This window comes from Chamaea fasciata, unplaced genomic scaffold (assembly GCF_029207755.1).
Source record: "Chamaea fasciata isolate MVZ Bird 193981 ecotype frontalis unplaced genomic scaffold, bChaFas1.0.hap1 SCAF_2, whole genome shotgun sequence".
Lineage (NCBI taxonomy): Eukaryota > Metazoa > Chordata > Aves > Passeriformes > Sylviidae > Chamaea > Chamaea fasciata.
This window is the reverse complement of record NW_027094087.1, coordinates 65,484,094-65,502,379: the sequence shown is the minus strand read 5'-3', so window position 1 is coordinate 65,502,379 and position 18,286 is coordinate 65,484,094. Positions and strand designations below refer to the sequence as shown.

The 18,286-nt window shown below is 37.4% G+C and overlaps 2 protein-coding genes across 4 annotated transcripts in view; one reads left to right on the top strand and one right to left on the bottom strand.

The window, feature by feature from the left end:
• The window catches only part of PIBF1 (progesterone immunomodulatory binding factor 1), a 106,190-nt gene extending 105,670 nt beyond the window's left edge, over positions 1-520 (bottom strand). The window contains exon 1 of the mRNA XM_066176276.1: positions 355-520. The gene's annotated coding sequence lies outside the window, so the exon portion shown is untranslated. The remainder of the gene's footprint in view (positions 1-354) is intronic.
• DIS3 (DIS3 homolog, exosome endoribonuclease and 3'-5' exoribonuclease) lies at positions 103-18,283 on the top strand. Of its 3 annotated transcripts, none has more exons than XM_066176272.1 (21): positions 103-369; positions 1,317-1,474; positions 2,162-2,355; positions 2,472-2,545; positions 3,644-3,811; positions 4,705-4,869; positions 5,766-5,879; positions 5,969-6,106; positions 6,779-6,925; positions 7,677-7,793; positions 8,620-8,721; positions 9,307-9,371; positions 9,468-9,552; positions 10,114-10,241; positions 10,687-10,773; positions 11,429-11,585; positions 13,168-13,382; positions 14,445-14,613; positions 14,994-15,152; positions 15,561-15,683; positions 17,960-18,283. In XM_066176272.1, the coding sequence occupies exons 1-21, from the start codon at positions 118-120 to the stop codon at positions 18,047-18,049; spliced, it is 2,907 nt and encodes a 968-aa protein (XP_066032369.1). In that variant the 5' UTR covers positions 103-117; the 3' UTR covers positions 18,050-18,283. The 3 variants fall into 3 exon arrangements, with proteins under 3 accessions (XP_066032369.1, XP_066032370.1, XP_066032371.1); XM_066176273.1 differs by lacking the exon at positions 103-369 and adding an exon at positions 626-739; XM_066176274.1 differs by lacking the exon at positions 103-369 and adding an exon at positions 643-728.
• Positions 18,284-18,286: the final 3 nt, after the last annotated feature.

The window sequence follows — 18,286 nt, the reverse complement described above, 5'->3', positions numbered from 1 at the left end:
GCGCGCCACGCCATCACCGCGGCGACCGGGGCGCCGCTTCCCGCTTCCCACACCGCTTCCTGCGCCCTTCCCGCGCCGCTTCCCGCCGCCCTCGCGCTCCCCGCGGCCCCGCGCGCCATGCTGACTTCGCGGACGTTCGTGAAGCGCACGCGGGCGGGCGCGGTGGTGAAGGTGGTGCGCGAGCATTACCTCCGCGACGACATCGCGTGCGGCGCGGCCGCGTGCCGCCTCTGCCACCCCGCCGCGCCCGCGCCCGGCGCCGCCAACGGGAGCGCGCCCGGGCTGGAGGCGCGGCCCAGCGGCCCCGCCAGCAGCCTCTGCTCCGGGCCGCACTTCCTCCTGCCCGACACCAACCTGCTCCTGCACCAGGTGAGCGCCTGCCGCAGGGAGGGAGGGAGCGACGGATGGTATGGCCGCCTCAGCTCTGGGGAGGGCCCGCCGCTGCCTTCCTCTGGGCCCCACCGGGCTCCACGTGGAGGCTCAAGCCTTTCCTGCGCCGGCCTTGTTAAATCCCATTGGGTGTAAGTTTCCGTGTGGGTTCCGGCGTCGCGCTGGAAAGGCGCATTTGGGAGCGCGCTGCAGGCTTGGCTCCTCCCGCGTTTCCTGTTGGGCTGCTTGATTCCTGCCTGGGTGCTCCTGCCTTTCCCTGCCAGCCCCTGAGGAGAAGGCTGCAGCATCAGCGAGCCTGATCTGCTCTTAGACTATGTTCCAGTTTTATGGGGGAGAGTGTGTGTGGGGGGTTTGTTTGTCTTGTTTGTTTCGTGGTTTTCTTTGTTGTTGTTCCTGTATTGGGTATTTATTTTTGTATTTAGTTATTTTGTTCGTTGTGGTCTGGTGTGGGTATGAAAATTCAAGCAGAGAAAGTTAGTGGACTCTAAGCAATTGGGATCTTCACGATGTCATTGAATTTTGGGATCTGTGGTAACTGAATTTTTTTAAATGCCTCTTCTGTTTTTCAGTGTGTAGATTTAGGTTCTTCGTACTGTGATGTCGATTTCATGTAATGAATAGAAGGTGCAAAATCATCCCATGTACAACTCTGCACACACTGGGGGTGAATTTGTTGAAGTCAGAATAAGTCCTTGTCTTCGTTTCAGATCACAGAGAGGCTATTTGACTTTTTTTTTTTTTTCCCACAAGGAGGAGAAAGCAACTTAACACACTGTTCAGTTTCCCAGTGGTGAGACAAAAAGGCAGAAGGAGTGCCACTCATTATTCATGTTAGCTTTTTATGTATTAGCCTAGGAAATATTTCAAATCCTGTTACTGGATAGAATGAAATAACAATTTTGATTCATTTCCATTTTGTTCCTCAGATTGATATCCTTGAAGATCCTGTTATTAAGAATGTCATTGTGCTGCAGACAGTCCTACAGGAGGTCAGGAATCGGAGTGCACCAGTGTACAAGCGAATTAGGGATGTGATTCAAAACCCAGAAAAACATTTCTATTCTTTCACCAATGAGCATCACAGGTAAGGCTGGAATGGGTGTAACAAAGTTGTGCTGATATCCAGTAAAAGAAGGTGGGAAACAAAACTGGAACATGGGGACTGGAAAAAAAAATTAGACTGGTGTCATAGAACTGTGTATTTCTAAGGGATCCTGTTGGGAAGTAGTTGGTGTTCCAGGAGCTTTCCTGTTTATAGTTAGTAGAAATCTATCTATGTTGTGAGAAGGGAGTTAGAATATTGAGTAAACTTTACAGACTGTTACCTTGAGCATTTAGGTACTGATTTTCCATTTTGGAGTTGCTTTTAAATATATTCCAATGCTTTATCAATATTGTCAGCTTTGTCTGTAGCAGAATTCAAAAATCCATTAAGCTAATGACAGAAAGCTCTAAGAAATGGAGATGCAATTAATTTGCCTTTATTTGTGCTCACAATTAGTTTCCAATACTGCAGTGTCGTAGTTCCAGGAATCTTGAATCTGTAGTTCTAAAAAAACAGCTTGAATGCGAACCTCTCCAATTGTCACTTCATGTCTGCTGGCCCCTCAGTGGCCTAATGAGTGTTACATGTTATAAAAATGGGTACAATAATGATTCTTTTGGCCTAACAGCCTTGATCTGGTTTGTCTGAAAATCTGAAGTATAGATAGATGCTGGGATTTGTTTTGGTTTGTCAAACACCCTCCCTTTGCTTTTAAAATTTATTTAGAGAAACGTACATAGAGCAAAATCGGGGAGAAACTTCTAACGACCGCAATGACAGAGCCATTCGGGTAGCTGTCAAATGGTACAATGAACACTTGAAGAAAATAGAGGATGAGGAAAAGATTCAAGTTGTCTTTTTAACAAATGACAGAACTAATAAGGAGAAAGCTCTGGAGGAAGGAATAACTGCTTATACATGTAAGTGAAGTCGTATGTATGTTTAATTTATTGCTCAAATAAACTGAGCAGTCACTTTATACCTTTATAAATCCCACGCATCTCTTGCATAAATGTTTATGTGTGTGCTTTTGTAGGTGAAGAGTATATAAAAAGCTTGACAGCTAATCCTGAGCTTGTAGATCGTCTTGCTTGTGTATCTGATGAAGGGGTATGTGTTGATTTTCTTTTTATAACATAAATTGATTGCAAATGGCTTGCAGTACAATATTGCATACTGTATGTCGGTACTGGCATCAGTTTAGAACACAAGCAGCATGAACCTTATTACCATTTTTTTAAATTACCAATTTAATTTTTGACAACTGAAAAGTAAAAAGGAAATATTGCAGCCGTTTTCAGTTCTGCTTATATGCCTGATAGTATGTGTCTTGTTATCTGTAAAAAGCCAGTTGCTTTAGAGAACTGTTTTGAAGATGAGAATAATAACAGTTAAAAAAAAGTGTACAAATGGAAAACAGTTGGAACAAAATGAAAACAAAATATATTGCAAACCATTTAGATCTTTGTTTCACGTCTGCCGGAAAATCTATGTTAAGTTATTGATCAAAAGCATTTTCTTTTGGTGATAAGTTGACATAAATGCAGGCTGAAGCTCAAAGATGAGCTATATGCTCTTCTGCTTCCTTGTGCTTTGTGTTTATCAGAATCAAGACTTATATGTTCACATACAACTGGTACAGCTGAACACTCACCACAAAAATGGGAAAGTTAATTTCATCAGAATTAGTTTTAAAAGAATAGACCTCTATGCAAGAGTGGGAAGAAAGAGGAGGGCTCAGGAATTCTCAGCAGTTAACTGTAGATTATTCAGGTGTAAGCAATTGTCTGACTGCTCCAAAGTTTGGTCACGGTAATGTATTTTCATTATAATGTATATGTATAAAGTGTCTTATAGCTTACAGTAAATACACTGTGTGCCATACTCTTTTACTACACTAATATTTTCTTTGTTAACTATCTCTTTAGTCACTGTGTCCAAATCAACATAAAATTGTGCAGTGTGTTTTTAAGTAACTGCAGGAAAACAGGGAAAGTTCCTAGAATGGCCACATTTTCATGCTTTTGATGCTTCATTGGAAAAGGTATTGCTTAGTAATAGTCTTTCATTATTGTGCATATTCATAACACAGTTACAATTAGGGAGTTTGTTAGCTTGAGTGTGTCATGTTCCTAAGCTTGGTTTTGAAATTAACATGAATATAAAATACTGAAAATTTCCTCTCCTATTTTTCTTTTTTTCCTAAAGAAAGAAATAGAAGGTGGAAAAATAATATTCCCAGAACATATTCCTCTTAGCAAATTGCAGCAAGGAATAAAATCTGGTATTTACCTCCAAGGAACTTACAGGGCAAACAGAGAGAATTATCTTGAAGCTACAGTTTGGGTTCATGGAGATGGTGGAGAAAACAAAGAGGTGAGTTTTAATTTTACTTCCATGCTGTAAACTTTAACTAGCCTTAGCAATGACTTAAAATTTAATTCTTTCATGGTGACGTATGTTAAAATGGAGCATATTAATAATTTCTTATTCATCTGGGGTTTTTTTATGATGTCTGTGTTGATGTTTTCAGTTTTTATTTGTATGGATATAGACTGCTGAAATGCTGATTATGCTCTTTTTGGAAAAAGAATAATGTATTTAAAATCACAGTTGGATAAAGTAATTGGTGAAGACAAATCTTGGTTGTTAATAGTTTTTCAATTGACCTCTAAACAGTTTTCAAAATCAGTTTGAAATATATGGTGAAAGACAAAGGAACAAGTGTGTAGGAGGATTTTCAGGAAAAAACAGTCATGTGCCCTTGTGGGGTTCTCCTGCTTTGTTTCCCCCTGCTATTTTCCTGCCTGGTGAGGGGTAGATGGGCTGTTTCCCACCCAGCAGTTAATCCATCTGTCTGCCTGCTGGATTCTCCATTGGTGCAGTTGTACAGATGCTGTTTCCAAGCAGTGGCAGTTGTCTACTCCCTCCCTATTTGTGGCAGCTGGAGGTCCTCCTCTTGACTCTCTTTTTCCTCTTTCTCAGTAGTATGTGGAATCTCCTGTCCTGCAAAAATAGGATTGTCTGACTTAAAAAAAAAACAACCTGGGGGAAAACATATCTCTTATAGAAGCAATTAGAATCTTGAAATAAGATCATCTGTGCTGTAAGAAACTTCAGCAGAGAAAAAATGTGCATCACAAACATACTTTTAAACGTCCTTTAGAACGTAGAACCTGTCATACATGTTTACTGCTCTAGATTTGGGTCTTTTGTTTTCATCATCACGAATATTTGCATTTCCATTTTGTTTTCTAAAAAAAATGCAGATAATTGTACAGGGTCTGAAACATTTAAACCGAGCAATTCATGAAGATGTTGTAGCTGTGGAACTGTTGGCAAAAGATGAATGGGTGGTACCATCCTCAGTGGTCTTGCAAGATGATGGCCAGAATGAAGAGGACATTGAAAATGAAGAGGAGAAAGAAAACATTGTATGAAAGAAATAATTTTACTTAACTGTGGTGTTACAAAACAGATGAAATCTGTGGTACCCTAACAGTGTTGGGCTTTAGGTTTATATATCCTCTTTATTAAATGTGAATACAGAAATTATAAAACTTAATTGTAGTTGTACAGTTGTATTGGTGGATAAAATGGATCATTTTCAATTAGTCTTTGCTAGAAATTCCCACATTGCTTTATTAAGCTTAATGAATCTGAAAGTTACTGAATAGTAGTCATGTAAGAATGTAAATCTGTATTTACTGATGTGCAGATTACGATTTCTTAGAGTAAGTGTTGTATGATGCTGAGAGTCACCTTTTATAGGCAGTACATAAGTTTGGAACCTGTTGTAAAATATTTTGGGGTGTTGCAGTAATTCCACTTAATGTGCATGCAGTGCACATGCATGTATGCCCTGTACAAGAAGATAACTTCTTCAAAAATTATCTTTCCACTGAATTTCATGGGAATGTGTCTTAATAATTATGTGGAGAATTACTGGAGAATTTTCAGACAGCATAAAAGAACTCAAAAAAATTAAAATAATAGATTGTAAAATAACATGGAATATGTTATTTGTTTGGTTTTCTTAATGGACATCCTTTCAGAAAAATGAAGAACAGAAAAAGACTGCAGAATGCTGCTTCTCCCACTGTTTCTGCTAAGTCACATCACACACTGATGTGATTTCAGTTGTGTCACATACTGAAAATACTAAAAGTCATGCAAAGCACAGGGAGGCACGGGAGATTCTGTTTATGAAGTTGTAATAGAATTTATGTCTTTATAGTGAGTTACAAAATGTTGCTACTAAGTTTGAAGTTATCTGCAGTAGTCAGGCATGAGTCAAACAGTTTTGTATTTTTAACCTGTGTTCTCCCAGCTGAAGACGTCCGTTAACAAGGACATGCTGAGGCCTACAGGAAGGGTTGTGGGCATTATAAAACGAAACTGGCGGCCGTATTGTGGGATGCTTTCCAAGTCACAGATCAAAGAGGTGAGGAAATAACCCACTTATTCTCAGTGCAGGGTTGGGTTTTTTTCTTTATTTGGAATATATTTGTTCCTTTTTCTGGTTGTTCATAGGCAAGGCGCCATTTGTTTACGCCAGCTGATCGCAGAATTCCTCGCATTCGAATAGAAACCAGACAAGCAGATACATTAGAAGGGCAAAGAATAATTGTTGCTATTGATGGTTGGCCCAGGAATTCCAGGTATCCTAATGTAAGTTTAGGTATTTATTTCTGAACTTTTAACTGTCTGATTTTTTGGGTTTCTTAGGTAAAATATTTATTATCTGTAACACTGAGTAACTATGAAGTGTTGAGATGAGGTTTAAATTCCTTGAGTGCCATTTGATGGTGCAAATTAAGGAAGGCCCAGAATGATTTTAATTTGTGCTTACCACCAGCTATGGGATTATCATACTTAAAGAACTTACTCATCCAGTTCTGCAGTGAACATATATGTGCTGCTTTAAGGTGCTTTGTATAGATTAGCCAGGGACTTCAGTCTGGGTTCCTAGAAATGCGAATCTTTTGCTCTGATTTTGCTCATTCACACATACCAATCACTGTTCTAGCAGATACACACCCAATATGCAATCAAATGCACCCAATGCAATCAAATTGCCAGTAGGGTAAAAGCGGTTAAAAGTCTTAATTGTGGAGAATTTAGAGCCATTCTAAGAAAAGAGTCTGGATGGACTCAGTTCAGACTTACTAAATTAAGTAAATGTTTAAAACTAAATTTCTCTTAAAGATTAGAAAGTTAACTAAATTGCTTTTACTGTGTAGTTTAATACAAGAAAAACCTAAGGGTTAATGTTTTTAAATACTTACTTTTGGACAAATGGTATTGCTTGATATGTGTGTATGTACCTATATTATTCCTCAGGGTCATTTTGTAAAGAATTTGGGAAGTGCTGGAGATAAAGAGACAGAGACAGAAGTTCTTCTGCTTGAACATGATGTGCCTCACCAGACTTTTTCCCAGGCTGTCCTTAGCTTCCTACCAAAAATGCCATGGAGCATTACAGAAGAGGTAATAATTTGTAAATTCTTGTAGTAATGACTGTGCCTTCCCTTCCATGCAAACTGTGACGTTCTTAAATACCCCAATGCACTAGAAATAGACAAGAAGTGTTGTCCAGGACCATTATGTTTTAGTGGGAACTTTTCAGCTGGGTTTCCTATGGAAACAAGACCTCTTCAAGTTTTTGCATTTTGGCTAAAACTGCATTTGATGGGGGTGAATGTTTTAAGATAAAGATGATACTGCAGGTTTTGTTAAAGAATAAAAAGATAAAAGAAGATTTTTTGGAAAGCAGAGAGATAGCTATTTTGTAAGCATAGATACTTGCAAAATGTGCAGTTCCTTTAAATTATCTAGACATCTAAGCCTTAGAAAGCTAGACTTCAGAGCAGTCATATCCAAGACAACTCATTCAGTTGGACATCAGTCAAAATTTCACTTTAAAAAATCTCAATTCCTCATTCTGCTAAGATCATGATGAAACTATGGTTGTGTTCTGATTCTCTTCCTCATTTCTGTAAAACAAAAAAAATAGTATTTAATCTGGTGTATTACTTTTTCTGTTATTGTAGTTTCTGCATATCTGTTTTGATCTTGTCATAAAACAAACAACAAACCAACCACCCAAAACAAAATAAACATTCTGAAAATACTTGGTTGCTGGGAAAATCCTATGTAATGTGCCTTTCTCAAATGGTCATTTTTACTTGGGAAAGGAAGGTGTTCTTGAAAACAATTTCTTGTTTCTTTTAAATTTCAGGATATGAAACACAGGGAGGACTTAAGGCATCTGAATGTTTGTAGTGTTGATCCTCCTGGTTGTACAGATATTGATGATGCATTACACTGTAGAGAAATAGGAAATGGAAATCTAGAGGTATTGTATCAATCTAGTTATTTATTTACTTACTTCTTCCTTTATTTTACAAACAGTGCAGTACTGGTAAATGACACGTGCAAAGCTCCAGATCTGTTATAAATAAATTAATGATGTTTGCACAGCTGCAAGATGGTAATAAAGAAAGGGAGTTGATTTGCATCAGATCAGTGTCAAAAGTGGGAATTTAGTGTCTTCTAAATTCACTCTGCTTAATCTTCATTTGGCGTGAGAATTTACCATAAAATTTATTTACTGCTTTAGCTAAGTATTATAAACAGGGATACTTACAGCTAGGATAAGGAACTATTAAAAAATCCAAAAAACAAAACAAACAAAAAACACTAAGCTACTGCCTGTGGAGTTACTATTTTATTTTAAAAAAAGGCAGTAAAAAGCTACAGGCCTAACACCAGCTCTCTACTCCCTTATTCAGCAAGATTGTCTTCTATAGAAATTAATTTGGAATTGTAGTAACAGGGTGTGCTAGAATGGAAGGTCCAGCAAACAGAAAAGCAAAAACAAATTTTCAGTGAGTTTTGAAGAACATTAAAGAGGTTGTTTGGGCCATCAAAGAAAAGTTGCATTGGTTGTGAATATAACTTTCCTCTAAATGTAAAATGCCCTTTTTTTGAATAATTGCTGCAACTGTTCAATTTTTTTAATATCAGTATGATACGTTTTAACTGTTTTTATTATGAAATACAGGAGCTGCTGAAAGGAACTGGGAATGGATAAATTGGTTTGTAGAAATGTGGGAAAGTTACTTTCACTCTGAGTGCTGTTTCTGTTTCATGAGGTGCATAACATGATGCCTGTTTTTTAGGTCGGTGTACATATTGCAGATGTCAGTCATTTTATTCGCCCAGGAAATGCTTTGGATGAGGAGTCAGTTAAGAGAGGAACAACAGTGTATCTGTGTGAAAAAGTAATTGTTTTCTACAGCTTCTTTTATGATTAAGTGGTTGGATTTTCATTGCTTTCCTCTTAATTTTTTTCTCCTCTCTGAACTGTGGAGAAAAAAAAGTAGGTAATTTGTCTAAGACATTTTATTTTCTCTTTCATCTTTTAAAAAGCCATTATCTGGACAGTACCCCGTTCAGCTCTGGTTCGAAGCATTATTGGCATGTGGTTCTGAAACTGGAATACTGTTTTAATTCCAATCTGAAATTGCAGAAGTGGCCTGGTTTTGCTTTTTCCATTGGTCTTTGGGTTTTTTGTGATTGCCCAATCTCTGAAGGTTCCTATGATTTGCATTCATTAACACTGTAGACTTAGTCCTGGGTATTTCTTCCAGATCATGATTTCATTTCAGAAATCACTGTTTACTAAAAAGATGATAACTAAAATGAATCTTGGAATGAATTTTCTTAAAGTGGCTTACTTTTCTTTCAGTAATCTCAGCTTTCTTGGCAAAAAAAAAAATTATTATCGCCAAGCTTTTATTATATTTAAAATCAGGATGTTAAAATACTAACTTAAAAAGTACTGATTTTTGTTCTTTACTTTGCAGAGGATTGATATGGTACCAGAGCTACTTAGTTCCAACTTATGCTCTCTGAGATCCAATGTGGACAGGTATATGTATATGATCCATACTTTGATCCTGGCAAGAAACTACAATTCTTTGTGTAGGGATCTTAACAGATTTTCCCCTCCTTCTTTCTCTCATAGGCTTGCATTTTCATGCATATGGGAAATGAACCATAAGGCTGAAATTCTAAAAACCAGATTTACAAAGAGTGTTATTAATTCCAAGGTAAGTCATGTAAATATTACTATAACTCTGAAATAAAAAGCTGTAAACTGTATTATAAAAACAATGCTCAACAGATTCGATAATAAGGTTTTCTTTCTGATTAATGATTTATATTTTATTCTAGTTCTAATTTCTAAGCAGAATTAGAAAATGGCACTGAAATACTAAAAATAAAGAAAATGTTTGATTCTTCTTCTCAGCCTCTCAGGCTGCAGTGTTTATGTGTGCAGTTTCTGTGTTTTATATGATGCATATAGGACATGGCTGATATATACCAGCTAATCAAATTCAGTGGATTCTGTAGATATGAAAATTGACTTCCAATGTATAAAACACATGTGATCATAAAAAACAAACAACAAAAAAACCCCCGACTTTAAATGCCTGGTATATCTTAATATCTTGCATAACAGGCATTTAGGTATTGAATATAAAGCTTTGTATTATTGTGAACCAAGTTAGGACAGCAAGGTGCACGTTCTGCAAGACAGAAAGAACTATTGGGTTTTTCTAGAGTGTTCAATTATGAATCATGATGTCTGTGTTTTTTAACCTCTTAAGGCTTCTCTTACATATGCTGAAGCACAGATGAGAATCGATTCAGCAACTATGAATGATGATATTACTACCAGCCTACGTGGACTAAACAAATTAGCAAAAATTCTGAAGAAGAAAAGAATTGAAAATGGGTAAGCCATGCAGTGTACCTGTTACCTTTTCCCCCACCTTTTTTTCTGACTGTTCTTGTTGTCGAAATATAGTATGGTTCTGTGTCCATTTTTCTAGTAAAAATCTTGTGAAAGAGAGGTATTTTGCCATTTTGATTTACCTAAGAATGCTTATCCTTATTTTCCAAAATATATAAACTTAGGGTATTAACTTCTTCACAAGATCAATCAATATGGATCTCACAGAGTCATAAAAGCACAACTAGAGGAGTAGCGTTTGAAATTTCTATGGTGTGTATTCACAACATTTCCTGCAAATTTGAACATTAATTCCACAATTTTATTTTTAATTTCTGCTGATTTTAAATTACAGTGTCATGGTACCCCCAGATGATGTTACAGGCTTGTAGCGGAGCTGCTCTGTCTGCTTTACTGTCATTTTTTAATACCACTTACTGTCTTGCAGGGCCTTGACACTTGCATCACCAGAAGTTCGTTTCCACATGGACAGTGAAACTCATGATCCTATTGATCTGCAGACTAAGGAGCTCAAGTATGCATTTTATTTATTAGTTAATTCTGGGTAGGGATGGAATTAAAGATGTGTTTAAGTAGCAACATTTAGTTAATAGGGTACAGAGTTCTTATAATAGTGCAAGACTGTCATAGGATTAGAGGATGGCTTGAGGTGGAAGGGACCTTGAAAGCCTACCCAGTTGCAACGCCCCTGCCAGGGGCCCTGATACTTCCCACTAGACAAGGTTACTTAAAGCCCCATCCAGCCTGAGCCTGAACACTTCCAGTGATAGAGCATCCACTACATCTTTGGTCATGCTGGTCTTTAAAAAGAGAATTCCTCTATTTTACTGCAGTGTTGATTTAGTGATCTTGAACTGTGTGTTTCATATGTGAACTTCTTATAAAAAAGTCAAGAGGTTTATCTGTTAGTCTTTTCAGGCATTTTAAGGAGCATTTTTCTTTTATTTGATTCTTTAGAATACTTCAGGGTTTTTTTTTTCCTTCTGACTCAGTATTTGGAGCTTAATAAGCATTGTTTAGTCTTAAAATTGCTTGCCTACTTGTGTAAATGTTCAAAACCACCTGTTAATATTATATAACATTGTTAGGAAGATAGAATGTTTCTTCGTTAGGCACTCAAAGTAAATGTCTAATGCTTTTCTAACAATATAAAATATTTATCTTGATAGAGAGACAAATTCCATGGTTGAAGAGTTCATGTTGCTTGCCAATATTTCTGTAGCACAAAAGATTTATGATGAGTTCCCAGAGTTTGCCTTGCTCCGGAAACATCCCGCTCCTCCCCCATCAAATTATGACATCCTTGTGAAGGCTGCAAAGTCCAAGGCAAGTTTTTACCATGGTAATTAAGTGAATTAATTATTAAAAGCTATATTTTCTCTCTGGCTGGCCACTTACTAGGAATAAGGGCTCGATAGCAGTATTTTAAAAGTGTATCAGCTACACTTTAAAATACCTGGTATTTGTAGTAGGATAATTGTACCTCTAGGTGAAAGGAAGACTCATGCTTTTTAAAACCTTTCTTAGGTAAAGAAAACATACCACTCTCTGAAGTCTTGCATTGTGGCACTTGTGAGCTGTGAATGTTTCTCCTCTCCAAGTCACATGTGATTTTTCTGAGACAGTTTTTGGCTTTGGATCAAACACATTATTGATGTACTTAAAAAATGATTAGTCACATGAAATAACATGTTTCTCTTAAAGTCAGGAAGTAAGAAAATTCGTTCATAGTTTCCATCTTCTCCATAGATCAGCTAGAGTTTTATTTAGCCTGAAACAAGTCCAATTTAATTAATGAGTCTGGACAGAAAAAATTATTTTTCCAGTTTCAGGATCTTTTATTCGAGCTAAACTTGTAATTTTGTAGTTACTGTGATGTACATTCACATTTCTTTTCCCTTCCCTTCAACTCTTTCCCCACCCCCTTTTTTTTTTCTTAACGTCGAGAAAGAAACTCCCAGATTCTGTCATTGTGACATAAATAGACAAGCCTAAATGTAGCCCATTTAATTTTCCACTGTTATAAAACTGGAATAATGATAATGATTTCATTTGTGTTCTGAAAATTATTTTTATAGTACTGTTTTATTTGGAAAGCTAAATTCCTGTGCATAGGTAAACATTCTTTCAAATAAACCAGTGGCTTTTTTACTACTTTTGACACATCCATCGCAATTAGGTATTCTGTTATAATTATAATTTTCTAATAAAAATGCAATTATCTCACCATAACGCAGGCATAATTTGATCTCTGGATCATACTTTATTGTCAGTGTGATATCTGAGGGAAAGAGCATTCAACTGATCATGTGATTAAGTTTATCTTGTGTTTCTGGAAATTAAAAATGTGTTATATATTTTCACACTCCCTGAATTTTCATCAGAGAACACTGGCAAACAGAAAAAAAAGTCATACACAGTACTAGTTTTACATTTCACTTTCCCAAGTATACATTATAATAATTTTGCAGAGGAAATACCATAAAGTCAATTACTTACCTTGTGCTTGGATGAGAATCTTTGTGTGGCATAAATATGGTTTGTTTTTTTTTTTTAACATTCTGATTTAATAAAGGGATTGAAAAATCAAACCAAAGGAAATAAAACCTTGTGAATATTGGCATAAAGTATTTCTTAGTTCAGAATGGGTGCCTTTTTTGAATTCCTAGGCTACTGACTCAGCATTTAGTTTTTTGGCCAGAGTACTAGTAATAATGAGGGGGTGACGTGCATGGATGGATTTTGTTTGTTTTCTTTTGTTGTAGTAGCATTCTATCATGTCATTAGCTGTTACACCTGTGCCAGTTGCTAAGATTATCCTAGATGTAGCTGTTACATATCTGCTTATATTCTTAATATTTGCTAGTAATACCTGAAGTTTTTTGCTTCTTTTCTTCTCTCCTTTCAGAATTTGGAAATTAGGACAGATTCAGCAAAGGCTTTAGCTGAATCATTAGACAAAGCTGAATCTCCTGCATTTCCCTACCTAAATACACTGCTGCGAATTTTGACCACTCGCTGCATGATGCAAGCTGTTTATTTCTGCTCAGGAATGGATAATGATTTTCATCATTATGGTTTAGCCTCACCTATTTATACTCACTTTACCTCACCTATTAGAAGGTACTTGTATACTTGTATTTTACAAAAGTTTCAGAGAAAAGAAATAAGTGATTTATTTGTGAAGAAATTGTGGTGTTGTCCATTTTAAAAAAAAAAAAGTTTCTGCTCATCGTTAGATTTCAGTTGAAACAGGTAAGCAATGGCTTACATGGTGGTCTATCTTCGCATACACTTGCAGGTTTACTGTACACAACTCCTAGGGTTTAGCAAGATTTAAAAAAAGATGCAAAATAATAGGAATGCATCCCTAATGCACATGTCTGGCATAGAAATGCACTTCAGTGTCAGTCAGCATCAGTCTTAGCCAGAGACTGAGGTGGAATTTGATCAGTCATTTTTGAGATGGAACCTGTTTAAATTCTGAGTATTTTCTGTATGAAAACACTGGTTACTGGGAACTTGCTATTGGCAGCTGTAGCATGCAATAAAATCATACTTTGTGGAAAAGTATGTTAGTTTTTTCTTCTGACCACTGAGTTAAGAAGAAAAAAATTGTTATTGTGCTCCTTAGAAACATTTCAAGTGAAATCTCTTAGATGTGGATTAAAATTCCTATGCATTTATATGGAGAATTTGTGGAACTTCTAGGAGTCCAAATGGTAAATTTTAGTTCTTACTAGATGTATTAAAAGTTCCTCACTCAAGTTCTAGTAAGTTATGTAACAAGAAGTTCAATTGTGATTATGCTTTGCAGATCTATGGCATTGAAATACAATTCTACACTAAATTTGTCTTAATTTCATGGGAAAGGGAAGAAGGGTTGGCTTGAAATGCCATGGTGAAAAATCTTTCTTTAGTCCAAAAATACCACTTTGTTTCTTTTTCTGGCACAATAAAGAATTTATCTTGGCAAACATAACAGTATTCTGGCTCTGCAGTGCATCTTTCGTCAGAAAAGAGGTGGATGCTGAATTAATAGAGGGAGTTGCCAGCAGACCATCATTATTACAAGAACTTAAATCTGTAAGATTCACAAAAACAAATGTATGTTCAGAAACCCTTATTAATTTTGAATAACTGTGTCTTACTACATCATTGATGATTTTAACCTCCTCTTTGCAGGTATGCTGACATCATAGTCCATCGGCTTTTGGCTGTGGCCATAGGAGCAGACAGGACTTACCCAGAACTCACAGATAAACACAAACTGGCAGACATGTGTAAAAACCTCAATTACCGACATAAAATGGCACAATATGCACAAAGAGCCTCTGTGGCATTCCACACACAGGTAAGTAGTTCTGAGACGTTATGTTGAACTATGGACACTGCTAGGGCAAAACCAAGCAAGGGTGCAGAAATGATAAAGGCTGAGGAATGCTTCTGCAACAAGCTTAAAACATTACTTCACTCGTTCTGAAAAATTCAGAATGGCATCTTGAGGATTTCTTTAGTTTTCTGCTTTTATAAATATGAATACTTAATCCACAGTAATGTTATAAAGGGTTTACGTGATTTTTTTAAAATCTGCTTTCAGGACTTGCTGTGTAAATATCACTAAGTATAGATGTGGATTTGAATGTTTTATTTTTCCGAGACAATGTATTTGTAATTCAGAAGAGAATATTCTAGTGCTTTTTTTCTTATTTGTGTGTTCTACTTTTGTTACAGCTGTTCTTCAAAACCAAGGGAGTAGTAAATGAAGATGCATATATATTATTTGTAAGAAAAAATGCAATTGTGGTTCTGATTCCCAAGTATGGGCTAGAAGGAACAGTCTTCTTTGAAGAAAAAGACAAACCAACACCAAAACTGGAGTACAACAGTGAGGTATGTTCTTACTCTTATTCTTAAGCTTTGTTCTTAAACACCTTTTTTATTTATTTGGTAAGCAAGCAGAATGACTGAAATCTATTGTAGTTGGATTTAGAAGGGTAAGAGGCTTTTCTAAATGCAAGTTAATTCAGCTCTAGTAGTAACGCCACTATAGTTTTTTTAAGTCTAATTAAATAGGTTCTGACAGGAATTTGTTTCTGTAATAGATAGTACTGACATCTACTTATCTGGTTAATTACTGCAAAAGATGTATGCACTACATAATACAACCCTGAATAGTCATTACAGTAACTTTTGGTTGTTTTTATTTACATGTAACAGTGATATTTTCAAACAAAATATTTATTTGTATAAAAACATAAGCTGTTGCAAATAGTATTTATACAAAATTTGAACTTTCAGGTGCCATCACTTACTGTGGAAGACACAACATTACATGTATTTGATAAAGTTAAAGTGAACATTATGTTAGATGATTCCAACATCCAACATCAAAAAATGCGGATGGTCTTGGTAGAACCCAAGGTAAGGCACAAAATTCTTAGAACCATATTATCCTTCAGTAATGTTAAAAAATCATCATGTAATAAAAGTGAAATTTAACCCAGAAGAAAAAAAAGATAATTTAGCAGCAGTTTGTAATGATTGTTTTATATCCACTCTCAATAAAACACAGGTCTGCCTTCACTGGCTGTTGAAAAGAATAGAGCCCTCTAAACTTCCATTCTGGGCTCATCAGGATATTTCCACTGTTGGGAATGATGATGATTTGCTGAAGTAATGTATTGAATTTCACAGTTCTATAATCAAATGTCCCTCTGATAATCTGCCAGAATTCAGGAGGATCTTCTCTTTACTCCAGTGAATTACAATATAACTGTGATGGGTAGCTCAGCTCTGTATAATTGCTGGGCGTCAATGGCCGTTCTGTCTTATAACTCCCAGAACATAGAAATTGTCTCTTGGTAATATTTTAAGAACTGTGGTGTCCTAAAAACAGTCTCTAGTCTCAACACTTTCGCATATTTTGCATGACATTACAAAATCGTGCTCTTAGAGTAAGCTACATGTAACTTTCTTGGTAAATAGATGGTTGCACCAATTGAATATCCCTTTTCATAGAGGAAAAAAGACAACCCAAAATAAGCAAGAGCTTCTTTCTGTTTATACAGTTAAATATGATTACCTTTTTCCTTCAGAGATCAGACTTCCAAACACATGTAAATATATTCTGATCTTCAAGCTGTTGTATGAGCTTGAAGAATGGTTTGGGTTGCAAGGACCCTTAAAGATCATCTAATTCCAACCCTTCTGCCATAGGCAGGGATGCCTTTCATGAGATCAGGTTGCTCAAAACCCCATCCATCCATAGCCTTGAACACTTCCAGGGAAGGAACCATCCACATCTTCTCTGGAAAATCTGTTCCAGTGCCTCCTCAGTCAGAATAATGCATTTTTTCCTAACACCTAAACTAAACTTACCCTCTTTCCAGGTGAGGGTGGGGGGAAGCCGTTCCCCCTTTTCCTGTCACTGGATGCCCTTGTGAAAAATCCCTCTTCAGCCTTCTTGTAGACTCCCCTTTCAGGTCCTGGAGGGCTGCTCAAAGGTCTCCCTAGAATCTCTTCTCCAGGTTGAACAACCCCAACTCTGTCAACCTTTCCTCACAGGAGAGCCGCTTCATTCAGCCCCATGGTAATTTTTGTCGCCCTCCTGTGGACTTGCTCCAACAGGTCCATGTCCTTCCTGTGCAGGGACCCCAGAATCTCTTCTCCAGGTTGAACAACCCCAACTCTGTCAACCTTTCCTCACAGGAGAGCCGCTTCATTCAGCCCCATGGTAATTTTTGTCGCCCTCCTGTGGACTTGCTCCAACAGGTCCATGTCCTTCCTGTGCAGGGACCCCAGAATCTCTTCTCCAGGTTGAACAACCCCAACTCTGTCAACCTTTCCTCACAGGAGAGCCGCTTCATTCAGCCCCATGGTAATTTTTGTCGCCCTCCTGTGGACTTGCTCCAACAGGTCCATGTCCTTCCTGTGCAGGGACCCCAGGGCTGGATGCAGCCCTGTAGGTGGGGTCTCACCAGGGCAGAGCAGAGGGGCAGAATCACCTTCCTGGCCCTGCTGCCCACGCTGCTTTGGATGTAGCCCAGGACACATTTGGCTCTCTGGGCTGGGAGTGCCCATGGCTGGGTCATGTCCAGCCTCTCACCCACCAGCACCCCCAAGCCCTTCTCTCCAGTGAGCTGCTCTGATCTGTCCACCCCTCAGCCTGTGTAGAGTTGAATCCCTGTGATTTCAAAAACTGGGAGTAGACAAAAATTGTAGCAGAGAGGAGCGCTGTGGTACGTTCACACAGTTCAACACTGTTGTACAACAGTGTTATGTTGTACATTCACATGCTGAGCTGCCCTCTGCTTGTGCTCACCAACTCTAGCTGGTCAAGAGCTTCTGTTGTGGGCATGCCTTAGGAACATTGGTGGGCCATGACTCCACTCTGAGGGACACTTTGAAAACAGATACAAAGAAAGGCTAGTGCAAGCTGTTGTTTGGGGTGCTAAGAACCTGCTGGCTTTGTCAGGTGTGCTGCTGCTTCTTTTTGCCTTTTTCAGCTTTTATTTCAGGTGAGTGGTCTACCTGTGATTTTCTAAGATGGTAGACTCTCTTTTAGGTGACTATCTAAATCAGAAGATTCTGATGTTGACACAGTGTTTGTAAAAGGTCTGTACAAGTAAACTCAAGTTTTACCAGGATGGCAAAAATTGAATAACAATGTTCTGACTTCTGTTCTTTTCTTACTGTAGATATTAGGAAATGATATGCCTGCAAGTCTCTCTGCAGAGGCAAGCAGCAAGGATGAACCAGAGAAAAAGAAAAAGAAGCTACAAAAATAGCTGGATATAAAAGTTAAGAAGAAAACAAGTACTTGTATTTACATATTTTTTCCTGTAGGCAAAAAATGCTAGAAGCAGGTTTTGTTTACTTTTTAAATACGCATTTTAATAATCTGTAAAGAATTTTTTTAAAGCTACTTTTTATGACTATGAATGCAGAACGAATTTTAAAATCATGTATATCTACACCTTGGTCCTGTGGGCGAAAATAAATACTTCTGCAAAGTGAAGAAATGA